Source organism: Crotalus tigris, unplaced genomic scaffold (assembly GCF_016545835.1).
Source record: "Crotalus tigris isolate CLP2741 ecotype Arizona unplaced genomic scaffold, ASM1654583v1 scf7180000023679.101020, whole genome shotgun sequence".
Taxonomy (NCBI): domain Eukaryota; kingdom Metazoa; phylum Chordata; class Lepidosauria; order Squamata; family Viperidae; genus Crotalus; species Crotalus tigris.
The window spans coordinates 22862-37854 of NW_024100114.1; the positions used below are offsets into that span (position 1 = coordinate 22862).

Genomic DNA, 14993 nt, shown 5'->3' on the forward strand with positions numbered 1-14993 from the left:
TGCACTTTAGAAGTTTGCATAAAAGCTCACGTGGAGACTTGGATGCAAAGTGTTTGATTCAATTTTATTAGGTAGAAGTGTACCTACATTCGACTTAACAGTTGGTTAGATTTGGACCACAGTCAGATTTAGATGATATATTTCTGTCCCATGCCTTTTAAACATTTCAGCACTTCGCTTTATTTCCAAATACCTCTTTGAAATGAGCTGTGAAGAGAGGGCCTTAAGCTCTTTGTCAGCTTTTCAGTAAAGTTTCCATCCTTTTGGCTTGATTTGATAATAGGGAATTAAAATTAAATTTCTTATTTCCACTGCTCTTAAGAGAAGAAGAAAAATGAATTTTTTCAGGGTGAAAAAGAAGCAACGACTTGTGATAATTATACATTGTAAATTTATAGCATTTGAACATGGCAATTTATTTGTTTGAAAATGCTGAAATTCTTGAGCCTTTTCACAAAGATACCACTAATTTATTTGTTCTCTTTTTTTTATTCATAGACATTCTTTTTTCTGTGCATGAAAAATACTTTGGGAAAGAACACCAAAGGATCAGAACATTTTTGAAAATCACACTCTAAAATAAAATAACAAAAGCTATCATCCTGATTAAAACTGATGTACCGTACTTTCCGGCGTATAAGATGACTTTCGCAAGAGTTAAAATTGGCGCCGAAGTCGGGGGTCGTCTTATACGCCGAGTCATCTTATACGCTGGAAATTACGGTAGTTTCCAGCATATAAGATGACTTTCTAGGCATGTGACTAGAAAGAGTATGAATATACAGTATTCATTGTACCCTTGTTTACTTATTTGCTCCATTTTTATTCTATGTTCTTTTCAAATTTCACTGTAGTTGATTATACTGACAGCTACATTTTTTTAAAGCTCCTGGAAGAATGATCAGTAAAAATATTTTTTCCTCTTAAAACTATACTGATGTGAGACTGTATGAATCTTATTTATTCTGCAATCCTCTTTCCATTTACCTGAGTATAAATAGACCCTCCCTATTTTTTTGGCTGTAAAGCAGTGGTGGGATTCAAATATGTGAACAACCGGTTCTCTGTGTGGATGTCTCTTCTGGAAATCCATTCTGGGCCTGGACAACAAAAAATTAGCTACCGGTTCTGCCAAACTGGTGTGAACTGGCAGAATCCCACCACTGCTGTAAAGAGAAGGGAAAAAGTAAATTGAGACTTGCATGATTCCAGCCTTATGAGGTAGACCGGATAGGAAATGCAAACAGATGAACTAATTCTACTTTATTGTAAGGTTACATTAATAAAATCTCCAGTAAGCCCTGTGAGCATAAACATAGCTATAGCACGTAATTATAAACAGATCTTGATTTACCTTAGAATATTTTGAGCAGTTTATACAATTTAAACATCCGCTACTTAAGCTACCTGTGCTTCTTAAAATTCCTTGCTAGTGAGATTTTATCAGTGTCAGGAATGATTGATTGACCCTTTATGCATGGTTGTCAAAAATGATTTTTGCACTGATTTGCAGCCACGTCACTGTTTGACAAAAAAAAGACTTTTATGTTACTTTGTGATACATAGTTCAAGACATATTTGCATTTCCCCATATTTTACACAATTTTTTATACTTTTAATTCAAAGGTGATTGTTAATATTATATTATATTAAATATGTATTTAATAATTATATTTTCCCATTGTTATGTTGCCATAAGTATTTCAATGAAATAGAAATATCAGATATAAAAATGTAATGAATTGTTTTGTACCTTGCTAATGAAGCCTGCAGATATTTTGCACGCATACTAAGGGCCTTAAGTCATGAATACATTGCATTGTGTCAAAGAATGAGAGGAAGCCACACTCACAGAATTAAGATAAATTATATGTGCACCAATAGTTCATGCTATTTGTAAACGTTTTACCAGTAAAGTAGCCCTTATGGAGGAGAAAATCTGAAAGAAGCCCAAATGATTGTCCATAGTATTTTACTAATAGAGAGAATTTTGACCAAAATACCCACAAACCACAGGATCTATAAACCTCTACCAGAAATATAATTCTCAGACCAAGATGCGTAGAATGGATCTAAAACATTGCACTGTCTGTTTTCCACACATCTAGTAAAAGCTGTAGTAAGCTGAATCAGTTGCAAAATCAAACAGTGATTTTTGAACATTTTAATCCCCTTTTCGTAATCCTTCTGGGTAATACATTTCATACACATGCAAGATCCCAGTGTGTGCACTGGCTATACCATACGGGAAAATCTGTATATACTTGTACTTAACAACCCTTCCCCCCAATAGAATGTATTAGTAGTCTCTGTATTTTTTTTAGAACAAAATAAACCTCCCCCCCCAACCCTTAAACATTGACAAATTATTTTCACATTACTGCCCAAGAAGTTCCGTGGCCATGTCTGCAAAATCATTTTGCAAAATTACTTGGCTTCGGCAGATAACTGATCTGGTTGACCACCTCTGAACTAACATGGGATGGGCCTGTTTGATACTTGAGTGGGAGACCATCTGAAAATACCAGGGCTGTAGTTTAGTCTGGAAACATGAAAACATCATGGAAGAAGGAATGAGCAAGCCTTTTCATTAACTGTTGTCACTGTTAGAAAACAACATGGATTTGTCCATTAAGTCACTCTGAAGCATAACTTGAAGGAAACGTCTTTTCATGTACAATTGGGGCTGGGTGGCTGAGTGATAGGATGTGGCTATTGGACTTAAGCTAACAATTAGTGTATAGGAATTTACATGTTTCTTTGTTAGCGTATGTCTGGTTGATCTGTATTATGCAATAAAAAACTAAAGGAAGAAGCACTTTTTAAAAACATTGCAGGAGAACAACTGTTGTGTTACAACTTTCCCAGAATTTTACTTCAGTAGAACTTTAAAATACTGTAGAACACTTGGGTGATTCATCTTCATCTGCCTGCAGTCATTTCTAAACAATATTGCTATTCCTGTAATATTGAGGAGTCCTTGGTGCTCTCTGAGCTTGGTTGCTTACTGGTGCTCCATTACCCGATTAGGTAAGATCTTCAGCGCTGGTGGGTGTGGGGTTTTCTCCCTGTTTATACTGTATACAATAGCTTGCCCTGTTAGTGTTAGTGAAGTGTGGTTTTCTCCTTGCTAATCCTTGAAGGATATTGTTTTCTGCTTGATTGTTTGTCAGCTTGATTATGTGTTTCCTTGGTAGTTCTTTGATCAGGATATTGTTTTCTCCTTCATTGTTTGTCTGCTATTAATCCCTGCTTCTCTGGGTATATAGGCTATTGAAGAAGATGGGTTCTGGGGTGGGGTTTTTTTTTGTTTCCTTCTTAATTTTTTTATTGTCTCTTTTGAATGGTGTGTAAGTGTGGTTTATCTCTACATGTCTATTGATGGCTGATGTGTCTGAGTGCCAGATTTCCAGGAATTCTCTAGTGTTTTTGGATTTAGCTTGGTGTAGGATGTTCACAGTTGCCCAATTTAAACTATGTTTAAGTCTGTCTGTGTGCTGTAAGTTTAAGGTGCTTTTATTGTGCCTTCTTGCTGTATTCATGGATGTGCTCTGCTAGTTTCTGCTTGATGATGCTACACAGCAGCTGTTGCAGTCCTTACATTGTATGTTTAGATGACTACTGTTTTTGGTTTACTTTGAAGGATTTTAGTTGGTTTGCATGCTATAATGATATCATGTGTTTGTAATAGTCTGTTGGTTGTTTCTGTGAGGTTTCTGATGCCTGGTAGTATTATCGTTTTCATAGTTTGTGTTGGCTGTGCTGTAGTGCGTTGAATGGGCAGCCACTTTTTGATAAAGATGAGAGGGTATCCATTTTGTTAGAAGAAGTTGTATAGGCAATCTGTTTCCTTTTTTAACGTTCTGGGTTGCTATAGTGCATTTGTGCTTGTCTGAGTAATGTTCCTACACAGCTCCTCTTGTGGGAGGTGGAGTTATTACTTTGGTAATGGAGCACATGATTAATGTGGCTTTTATTAGTCTTATAACAAGACATGGTAAATATTCTTGCCATAATAACACCAATGAACTCTCATGAAATAGTGATAAATATTAGTAATCATTTAGTGATGTTCTGCAACTCAGAATGCTACAGTAGTTAAGCACATCTAACCCTGTAATTTTATCTCATGAAAGAGTACCTCATGCTGGGAAATTTCTTAAATATGGTGTGAATTAGTTGCTCTAGTAGCAAATGGAATTTATTTTCTAGATGTGATCTTGAGAATTAATCTCAACCTGAAGAAAATGCAGCCTACCTGTGTTGTAACAGATAGATAAGCAAACTTTAAAAATAAATTGTTAACATGTTGATCTTTAAGAAAAATCCATAACTGGTCTTATCTTTATTGGGGCCAACCAGTGAAGCTTTTATTTGGTGGTTGGTCCCAATGAAATTTTTATTCAGCTATGGATTTGGGATTTAAATTACCGTATTTTCCGACGTATAAGACGACTTTCTAAACCCTGAAAATCTTCTCAAAGGTTGGGGGTCGTCTTATATGCCCAGTCGTCTTATACGCCAGAATATACGGTATTTTTTTTCTTGGGATGTTCTTGAAATGTGGTTAGAACAAACTGGGTTCTTTTTTGGTTGTTGTTTTTTTGCCTTTGGATGGATTTATGACATTCATAACCTGCTGGGTTTGATAGAAAAAAAAGGATTTACATCAAGATAAGATTCTGAAGCAGTGACAAATGTTTTTCTCAACGAATACATTTCTTAAAAATAAAGACATAAATAAAAACTAGACATTCCAATATACTCAGTTCCTGACTCATTCAATTTTGTTTTTTGGAACCTACTCGAAAATTAGTTACTTGCTACAGGCACAGTACAGGCATAGATAAATATTTAACAAAGTTTTCTCCAAAGCATTCTAGGATTAGCCATTTCCTGTAAATCTCTCCTTAATCATCTCACTCTTCCTTTTTTCCTCCTGTCCTCAGGCTTTACTTCACGTTAAAGCCATTCGTCTGCCATGGATTTCTCTAGCTTTATTGACAGTGATAATGAGCAACAAAAGATAAACATTTCTATGACTTAGAGAACCAGAAAGCTATAGCAAAACATGAGGCAGCAAAGCAGTTAAATGTAAATAGCCTGTCCTATCCTTGTTTGATTGTAGCCAATGATGGAAGTTATATTTATGATTAACATAAGGGTAAGAGAGTTATCTGTTCATATATTTATGGGAGATAGGAAATGGTTAGAGTGACCGCCTGTTCTGTGAATGAACTTTCTGGTTGTTGTTGTTGTTGTTTCCTGTTTAAAAAGACATGTGAGAACATCCATTGGAAGAAAAACGGAGAAGTCTTAGGAACCCAAAACTGTGATAAGACTTATTTTTTCATTTGGCTACAATTCCAGGTCTTTCAGTTAATCGTCTTAACTGTTCTGGGATGAATGAGGAATCCATTCTTTCCCTTTGTTCCTTCAACCATAATTACAAAAGACAGAAGAATGCAATCAAACTTATACCAGTCACTTAATGGGCTCCACACTTCCTTGGGATCTCCAGATACCATGAGAAAATCAAATTTTGAGGGTCTTCCAGAAGACCAACAGGGTTGGGGCCAAACTCACCTCTGATGCTTAATTAATAAATAGAGCCTATGCCTCTGATAGTTCTAATGTTAACATTTTCTAAATTTGGAGTGCAATTGTTCTAGAATTGCTAAATTAGAAAGCCACTGCTTTGTGACATTCCTATCCTTTCTCAAAGATACCTTTGAAAGATTGAAGACAATCACTAACAAGCAGAAGCTTCTACCTTGTATCTTAATTGTCTTCATAGTATGGACATGTGAACTTGCAATGTGCTGTAGCTTCATTTTCAGTGGTTGTGACCTTTTTAAAAAAGTATTATCATAAGCTAGAACAGTGATGGTGAACCTTTTAGAGACTGAGTACCCAAACTGCAACTCAAAACCCACTTATGCATTGTCGAGTGCCGGGTGGGTGTGGCCCATTGGCTGGGTGTGACCAATTGGATGGGCATGGCCAATTGGGTGGGCATGGCCAATTGGGTGGGCATGGCTGCGGTGGTAACAGCAGACTGGGTGGGACTAAAAAGTTCAATCAATCAATTCCAACTTTGCAAGATCTTTTTTTTTCCCGCAAGAAGTTGAAATTGACTGATTGAACCTTTTTTTTTTTGCACATGACGGCGGAGGCCTAAAGCGAAAAGGTTTTATAAAACCCAGCTGAAGGCCTAGGACTGGGGCGACGGCGCGTGTGCCCACAGAGAGGGCTCTGAGTGCCGCCTCTGGCACCCATGCCATAGGTTCGCCACCACTGAGCTAGAAGCATTGCATTTATCATTGTATTTACAGTATCTATGTGATTTCTTTGCCTGAATATACTTCAGGATTAAAGCTGTTTTGTGAGCAAGCCTCCACTTCCCTCAACTGGCTGTCTTTGTCAACATTTTAGTGGTGGGCAGGAGCACATTTGGAAATATCATATCTAATCATATATCATCATTATTTATTATCTAATTATTTTTAGGTTTATATCCTAGCATTCATCTAGGAAATCTGTGGCTTATATTGGAACCTCCTTCTGCTATTATTAGATTGCTGCTCAGCGGTTAAAGACACTGAGCTTGTCAGCTGGAAAGCTGACAGCCTGAGTTTGAGGCCCGAACACTGCACAACAGGGTGAGCTCCCGTTCCTGCCTCAGTTCTTGCCCACCTAGCAGTTCAAAAGAATGCAGATACAAGTAGATTAATAGATATTACTTTGGTGGGAAGATAACAGCATTCCATGCACCTTTGGCGTATAGCCATGCCGGCCAGATGACCACGGAAAATGTCTTTGGACAATGCTGGCTCCCTTGGCCAAGAAACAGAGATGAGCACCTTGCTCTAGAGTTGGACATGAATGGACAGGGGAAATCTTTACCTTTACCATATATGGTGATGCCTTAAGAGGAACCAGTTTCTGTAGTTAAGGATAGATGTGAATCTAGTTCAGGACATTTATTAGTACATCACCCAGGTCTCCATTCCAACTTTTGATTAATATCATATACTTCGCCAGTGTTTGAAGTATGTTCAGAAACTTCAGGTAACGTAGGATGACACAGGAAAAGTTTCAGAGAGCATATGTCCTCCATTTTGAACAACCTAATGTAATGTGTCTCATTAAACTTGTATAGGATTTCAAACTAGGCTATATAAAAAAAATCTCTTTCTCACATACAAATCTTCCCAAACTTTGAGATCTTCAGGAATTGCTCTTCTTTTGAACCCACCATTACTGGAAACAACTTTTTAGTAGCTGCTTTTCCAATGTGCAAAGGAGCAAGTTGTGTACTTTCCTAATAATAATAATAGTTATCATTGTGTCAGCAAATATAAACATGTTTATTTTAGCAGGGTTTTGATAAGGAAGCTCTAAACCGGTTTGTCTGTCAAGGTGAGTCTTGATGAATTGTTTGATGTTATTTGTTTCACTTTCTTAACATTTGTTTTTAAGCCATTAGCTCTTTTTTATATATATTTGTTTTTAAAGATGCTTTAATTGCTTTAATTAGACAAATGTTAGCCTGTATAATCTGTAGGTTTAATGGTGATTTTTGAATTGCTGTTCTTGCTAGCTACCTTGAGCACAACTATTGATACAAATAATGATTCAAAGAGGGTTTTGTGTTAATTATAGAATTATGAATGTTTTGTATTCACATCTGGTGCTTTTGTTGCATTTTGAACAGGCAGAAATACTCAGCGTATTGAGCCACAAAAACATCATTCAGTTTTATGGCGCCGTTATTGAACCCCCAAACTATGGCATAGTTACAGGTAAGCTACAGATCCTCCTCCTTTGGTGGTGTGTGGGGGATGTTTCTGAAACACTGAATTTTTTCAGTAGTTGGCTATATACTTGTGGTTTTTTTTTTTTTAAAAAAAAATAACCTTCCTTTCTTTTCGTATTGAACTATATGTTAATGTAATTTGGAAAAAAACAAATTCCTTTACTCCTGCAAATATTATTTAATTGTAGGGTTTGGAGTGTTTTCTGTGAAACCAAAATTGGCACATTGCAGGGATGGTATTTGCTTTAATTAAATGGTGCCAATGGACAGAGAACAATATGTAGATTATTCTTATGTAGTCTGCTGTCAATGTGGAGAAAATAAGAGTGATATAAGAAACAGCAATTTTGCCATTATATTCTACTGACAGAAAGACAACTTGGGGGCAAATCCTACAGCTTACTTTTCAATTGGCTGTGAAGCATACTTACCGAGCCAGAACAGATCTGCTATACCACCACCCCTTTTCCGGGGGAGGGGGGATATGCCTCAATACAAATTTTGAGCCAATATTACAAAAATCTAAGCCTATTAGAGATATGGCCAAATGAGCTATTTTCATGAACTGAAAACATACTGCAATCTCACTTCTTCTATCAATAGACTAGACTTACAAATTGACCTGAGCCTAGCAAGATCTATAACCTTTCCCACTGTGGGACCCACTAAAAAACTGAGCTTTTCCCCCCCTCCATATTCTTTAGCCTTTATGAAGCAGCTAGAGATTCTTTTTTTTGCTTAAACAGTAATGCTGGTGGAGGCAAAAATATTTAAGTCTTCTTTTTCTTCTTCTGGCATGCATCCTCCCATTCCTGATTCTACTAGTCTTCTCTGATTAGAAAGTACAATGATAGGTATTATTTGGTCACAACAACGCAACATATACTGTATATTCTATATAAGATTCTGTTTCAGATCAAGTGTCTCTCTGTGTTGAGCTATTAATATGAATATATTTCACATTTTTAAATTTTTTTTGTATTCTGAATGCTTGTATTTCCAAGTGAGCTACGGTATGTAGCTTAAGAGCCAGTTTGGTGTAGTGGCTAAGGCACCAGGATACTAGAAACCAGGAGAATGGGAGGTCTTAGGCGTGACGTTAGCTTGGGGACCTTGCCAGTCCCCCTCTCTCAGACCTACGAAAAAGGTTACGGTAAACCACTTCGAAAATTTTGCTAAGGCAGTTGCCAAGAGTCAAGATTTACCTGAAGGCTGTCTGTCTATCTTGAAGAAGCATAGTATTTTCAAGGCCTCCCTCTTATTTGATAACTTGAAGGATTTGCTAAATTTAGTAAATTTAAAGCAGATGCAAATTTCTTCTAGCATAGGATTTCCCCCCCCCCACACACACACACAAACACCAAATGGGTGGGTTTTGGATAAAATGTAAATGAAATTACACTTTCATAAAATGAAATGAAATTAACAGTAGTTAATATGGGCTAATGCTCAGGGATATGCTTCTGAAATTTTTTTTGTCGTGTTTGTTCACTTGAATACATTTTGGTTGTATTAGATTTAATTAATATATAGGCTAATGCAAGATATTTTTGCTAATATCATGTTGTTCTACTAAAAGCTATGCTACACTTTTAAGTTTATGTCTCCACATGGAAAAAAAACATGTCATTTTTATTATTTTATTTATTTGTATAACTCAAGGCAGCAAACATGCCTAATACTCCTTCTTCCTCCTATTTTCCCCACAACTACAACCTTGTGAGTCACCCAGCTGGCTTTCATGGCTAAGGCAGGGCTTGAACTCACAGTCTCCCCTTTTCTAGCCGGGTGCTTTAACCAGTAGACCAAACTGGTACATGCATGTAAATGAGGATGATGAGGGTGATGTAATTTCTGGTTGTTGTTCCCAGAAGTATCAAGAATAGTGTTTATGTGTATGAATTCATGACACCCATCTTTTAATAACATGCAGGGCAAAACTATAGGCTGCATAATTATGATTTAGATTAGTTTCATCAAATTTATTTATGAATTTCTTTACATTTAATGAGGTTAGTATTATTTTCATGGTACACACAATCTGACCCCAGAATGTCAAGACTGATTCTTTAACCCATGAGAAATATGTGTAGTCATCTTTACATCCATTTCATAATGTTAGGGAGAGATTATGCAGTCTTTTAATTTTTGCTGGCTAGTTCTTTTGCTGTTTAATGAGGCATATGTATCAATGTGTTTATTCAATATATATTTAAATGTTATTTCATTTATGTGTTTATTTAAATGTATTATTTTAAAACTCTTTATATCAATCCCATCAGAGTAAAAAATCTTATTAATATTTTGTATCTATGTTTTATTCCCAAATTAAAACAATTTGCCTAATATTTGAGAACCAGCAAGTTATAATGGTTAAGGTGTTGGATTGGGAGTGGATAGACCCACCTTAGGCACTAAAGCCAGCTGGGTGACTTTGAGTCTGTCACTTTCTCTAAGGCTAAACTGGAAAGAAAAAAATCAACAACCTAGAAGTTGTCAGTGACCAATGAAATTGATACACCAAGAGACAATATTGACACAAAAACACAAAACAATTCTCACAAACTTTTATTCATAAACCATAGTGTACCTCTTTAAAGTTAATGTATTTGGATGATGCATTGTTCAGACTATTTGCTATTGCAACATGGTAGGTAATATCAAATTTGCTAATTTTTTAAATCAAAGATGGCTAATTATTGTGCCTCCAGGTGTTATTAAATGTGCCAATTTAAGCATATTTTTGCTCTTTTGTAACAGAATATGCTTCTGCTGGGTCATTGTATGACTATATTAATAGCAACAGAAGTGAAGAAATGGATATGGAACATATAATGACTTGGGCAATGGATATAGCTAAAGGTAAGTGAGGTCAATAAGGTCAATAATTCGTAAAAGATTAGAACTCCGTTCTAGTTCCATTTCCTATTCAGTCAAGATCTATTCTTAATCATTAATCTAAATTACTCAGAGTGCCTAAAGATAGTGCCTTAATTATCTGTCCTATGAAATCTTCAGAAACCTATTTGACTTACTAAATAGTTAGCACGAGCTTTCTAAAGGTGCTTTCTTTCAAAAGGCAAGTGGACTTTCTTGTTTTGCTTGAAGAGGTTTCGCTTCTCATCCAAGAAGCTTCTTCAGTTCAGTTCAGTGAATACAAACTGACCACACCTGAAGCCTTTATTAACAGAAGAACAGTGACATCTCCTAAACTCTGCTGAAGATGTTACCTGCCCTGGTAACAAAATGTTTGAAAACCAACCCACAAGCTAGGTATAGGGGTAGGCAACTTTGGCTCTTTTATGACTCGTGGACTTTAACTCCCAGAATTCCTGAGCCAGCTATGGGAGTTGAAGTCCACGAGTCATAAAAGAGCCAAGGTTGCCTACCCCTGAGCTAGGAGAACGAACCTTCACCTTCACCATCTTACTTGTTTTGGGAACAAGCTACTGCTGGTTCTGATGTAGCAAAATAATTTTAAAAACTTTTTTTTTCATTTTTACTTTTAGGAATGCATTATTTGCATATGGAAGCTCCAATCAAAGTAATCCATAGAGATCTGAAGTCCCGGAATGGTAATTCAGCATACATTTTATAATTTTGTTTATTTTTCCTGCAAATATAACATTTTAGGGTTGATACTAAAAAGAGCAGAATTCAATGCACGAGCCACTTTGATATATGGATATGGATATACGGAAATATAAAAGTGCTGCACAGGATTTTAAAGAACATCTCCTGCCCACAATATCAAGGACAGGGTATATGATATCACAGTAGCCGCTGTATCAAATTAGTAAGCGATGAATATTGCTAATTGAGAGTTGAATCCAATATTTTTCTTTCGGCATTCTCATTTATTTATTTTTAAAATCTACTCGTTTGAGGTTTTACATGAGGATGATATTCCAATTGCTTGATTACTTCTGATTAAGTTCAGCTATTCCTTTTGTAACCTTGCGATTAGAGGTGAGATTAGAAAGCTCAAATAAAAATGATACCTTTCTTTATTTCCCTTTTCCTATTAGAAAAATAAAAAAGAATTTTGAAATATTTTCTAATAGTGTTACTTTTTTAAATGGCACCTAAAATGGTTAACAGCGAAAGAAATTGGCCCAAATTTGGAAGTGTACAGAATCAAAAAATAACTTGAGTAGTAAAAGAGTTTCAATATCTGTTTGATATGGCGGTGGGCAGAGTCTAGAATACAATTTGGAATGTTCCTTCTTTTTTCAGGGTCATGTTTGACCTGCTGACTCAGGAATTCTGGGAATTGAAGTCCATGAGTTAAAAAAGAGCCGAGGTTGCCTACCCCTGCTCTAGTTAGGAAAAAAAAAAAAAAATGAAGAGATGCACTGTACCTTAGTCATTTAGCACTTTTTAGTTTCATTTTCAGGAAACGTTTAATGTGTTTTAAAGCAAACTTTAATCAAATTAAAAAGTATTGCCTGGAGAAATAATATTTTTGTTAGTATACTTCAAATATACTTCTATTGAGAAATTAAGAAATAATATATCATATATCATCATATCATGTATATCATATATCATATCATATCATCTTTATACTGACTAAATGTGCTAAAAATAACTATTGCATAAATTTCAGTTTTTCCTAAACTATGTATTTTCCTATTTATTTATTACATTTATATGCCTCCATTCTCACTGATAAGGGAACTTCCTTTGGGTTTTTTTTTATATTATTCCTTTGGTTTCAAAAGATTGGGAAAATTTACAATTGTCTGCGATATTTTTTTGCATATTTTAAAGATATATGCGGTTGCATAATAAAGCGTGACAACTTTAGTTTTAAATTATTTCCCAGTAATTGTTAATAATACATTTTTCAGCTCCATGGCTGTAACTTGTTAACTTGACGTTATTGGTGATTTATCTTCCATGATCCTGCATAGAGAGAATCAAGTCAATAATAAAGTCATCTGGTTTTAGATTAATATCAGCCAGAGAATTTAAATGGTCTTGCTAATATACTGTATATAAGCCTATAAGGAGTGATTTTTTTCTGAAGAAATGCCTATGGTTTCCTCATAGTATTAATATAATTTTCTCTTTTTAAAAAAATTTCAGTGGTTATAGCTGGTGATGGAGTATTGAAGGTAAGAATATTTCAGTCTTTTTATAAAAATATTTGTTGTGCTGAATTGGGCATGTTGTTGTTTTAAAAAAAATCTCTATTTCCCCCCCCCCCCCAGATTTGTGATTTTGGGGCTTCAAGGTTTCATTCCCATACAACACACATGTCGCTTGTTGGTACTTTTCCTTGGATGGCTCCAGAAGTAATCCAGAGTCTCCCAGTATCAGAAACATGTGATACATATTCATACGGTGTGGTGAGTAAACCTATTTCTGTCCACGCTTCTGAATGCATTATATAAATCTGTCTTTAGACAACTGGATATAATTCATGTTCATGTTCTGTACACATGTGAAAGCACAAAAACAAAGTTCTATTTCTAAGGCACTTATTGGGCCTTTTATATCTCCCATCCACCCACAGTATTTTGGATTTCATTGTTCTCTAATTTTGTGGTAAAATTTTGGGCACAAAAAAAGCTACTGCCATATCCATGCCAACAAGCTTATAGCCAGCAAACTTCTGGAGAACATCTGATTATCTGTTACCTCCAAGATCCATAGCTCTGCCACAGAAATCATACTTGTTTCTTTTAAAAAAACATTTTTACACTTACTCATGAAACTTATATTAATTAATTAAAAATCGATGTTTAAAGCAGCTAAGAATGACTTGAATCTTTTTGATTTCAAGGAGAACTAGTCATTGCCTATTTACAGTCAAACCTTGTAAGCATCCATTCAGGAGAAAACTAAAGGAAGTTTAATGGGACTGACTGCCAGACAAGCATATCTAACATTGCAGCTTGAATCCAGCTCAAGTTTTTTTGGGAAAAAGTTAACTTCAGTCAAAGGAAGCAATTCAGGAATCGGCTTCTGAATAAAAAAATTGATCACTGGTTAAAGCAGGTATGTCCAACCTTTAGACTTGCCTGGACTACATTGAGTGAAGAGGAATTGCGTTGGGCCACATGTAAAACATGTGGTTAATGTACCGGTATATCTATATATAAATAATGTTAAAAGTTTACTATCTTGGGGGTGGCATTACTAGCTGTCCAGGACCACATATGCCGCAGGTTGGACATACCTGGGTTAAAGTAAAGCAGTTGAATAATAGTTATATTTTTCAGGCACATACAGACAGTTTCAAACCCTGTAAAATCTTTTTTTTTCCCTCAGCTTAGTGTTCTGCATCTTAAATAGCGAAAAGAGCTTGAAACATTTAGAGAGAGAATGAAATTCGGAAATAATTGCAGTTTGGCTCAGAGTTAAATGTTTATAGATAAATAATAATTAATTAAGTTGTTCCCTATCTATTGTCAATGGGGCAGAAAAGAGTGAATTCCCAGGCTTTTGTGCGATCTCAAAATCTGTTCCTTCAAAAACCCAATTTTTAGAAAGGGAGGGTAGATCCAGAGGGAATTTAGGAGGAGAAAGTCCTGTCAGGCGTGGTTTTACTTCTGTACATTTTAAATTCTACTCTAGAAATTGGTTCAAGTAAACTTAAGCGCATTAGTATTGATTCTCCTCACTGTTGATTTCTATCAAGATTTTTTTTCCCCTGTAGGCTTTCAACTTCTAATCAAGCAGACTAACAATGTGCTCCAGAGATAATGAATCCATGAAAAATGTGGCAGTTTTTGATTTAAAACAATCTCATCCGTGAATAAAAGTTTTGAATGGTCAAATAACACAATCTAGAGTACTAACAAATGGCTTTTGTGGTGCACAGACATCTGCTTTTCATCATTTGAAACACAGCTGAAATTGTGATAACAAAAAGCAGAATCCTTTTCAAATGTAAACTACTACTATGTTGAGAAATACTATTCTATTGGCAGAATCTGTAGCATTCCTTTTATTTATTATTTCCTCTGCCAGAATGGAATGTATTCATTAAACTATTACACTGCGTACAATGTACAGTGAAGCATTTTTCCACTTTAGTATGCTGCCCACCTAAAGGTCCAGGTTTTCTTGGTCAAGCTGAATTTGTCTTTTGCAAATAAGTCACAAGAACATGAGGAAAGGTGATTGTTGTACCCATTTATAGTTTTCTGACCTTTAGAAATTA

The 14993-nt window shown here is 35.6% G+C and overlaps 1 protein-coding gene across 6 annotated transcripts in view; it reads left to right on the forward strand.

The window, feature by feature from the left end:
• MAP3K20 (mitogen-activated protein kinase kinase kinase 20) overlaps window positions 1-14993 on the forward strand; it is a 77871-nt gene that overhangs the window by 16014 nt on the left and 46864 nt on the right. For all 6 annotated transcript variants that reach the window (XM_039320666.1, XM_039320670.1, XM_039320667.1 and 3 more), the window contains exons 3-7: window positions 7718-7805; window positions 10580-10681; window positions 11329-11394; window positions 12911-12939; window positions 13036-13173. In XM_039320666.1, coding sequence (XP_039176600.1) covers window positions 7718-7805; window positions 10580-10681; window positions 11329-11394; window positions 12911-12939; window positions 13036-13173 — 423 coding nt within the window. The remainder of the gene's footprint in view (window positions 1-7717; window positions 7806-10579; window positions 10682-11328; window positions 11395-12910; window positions 12940-13035; window positions 13174-14993) is intronic.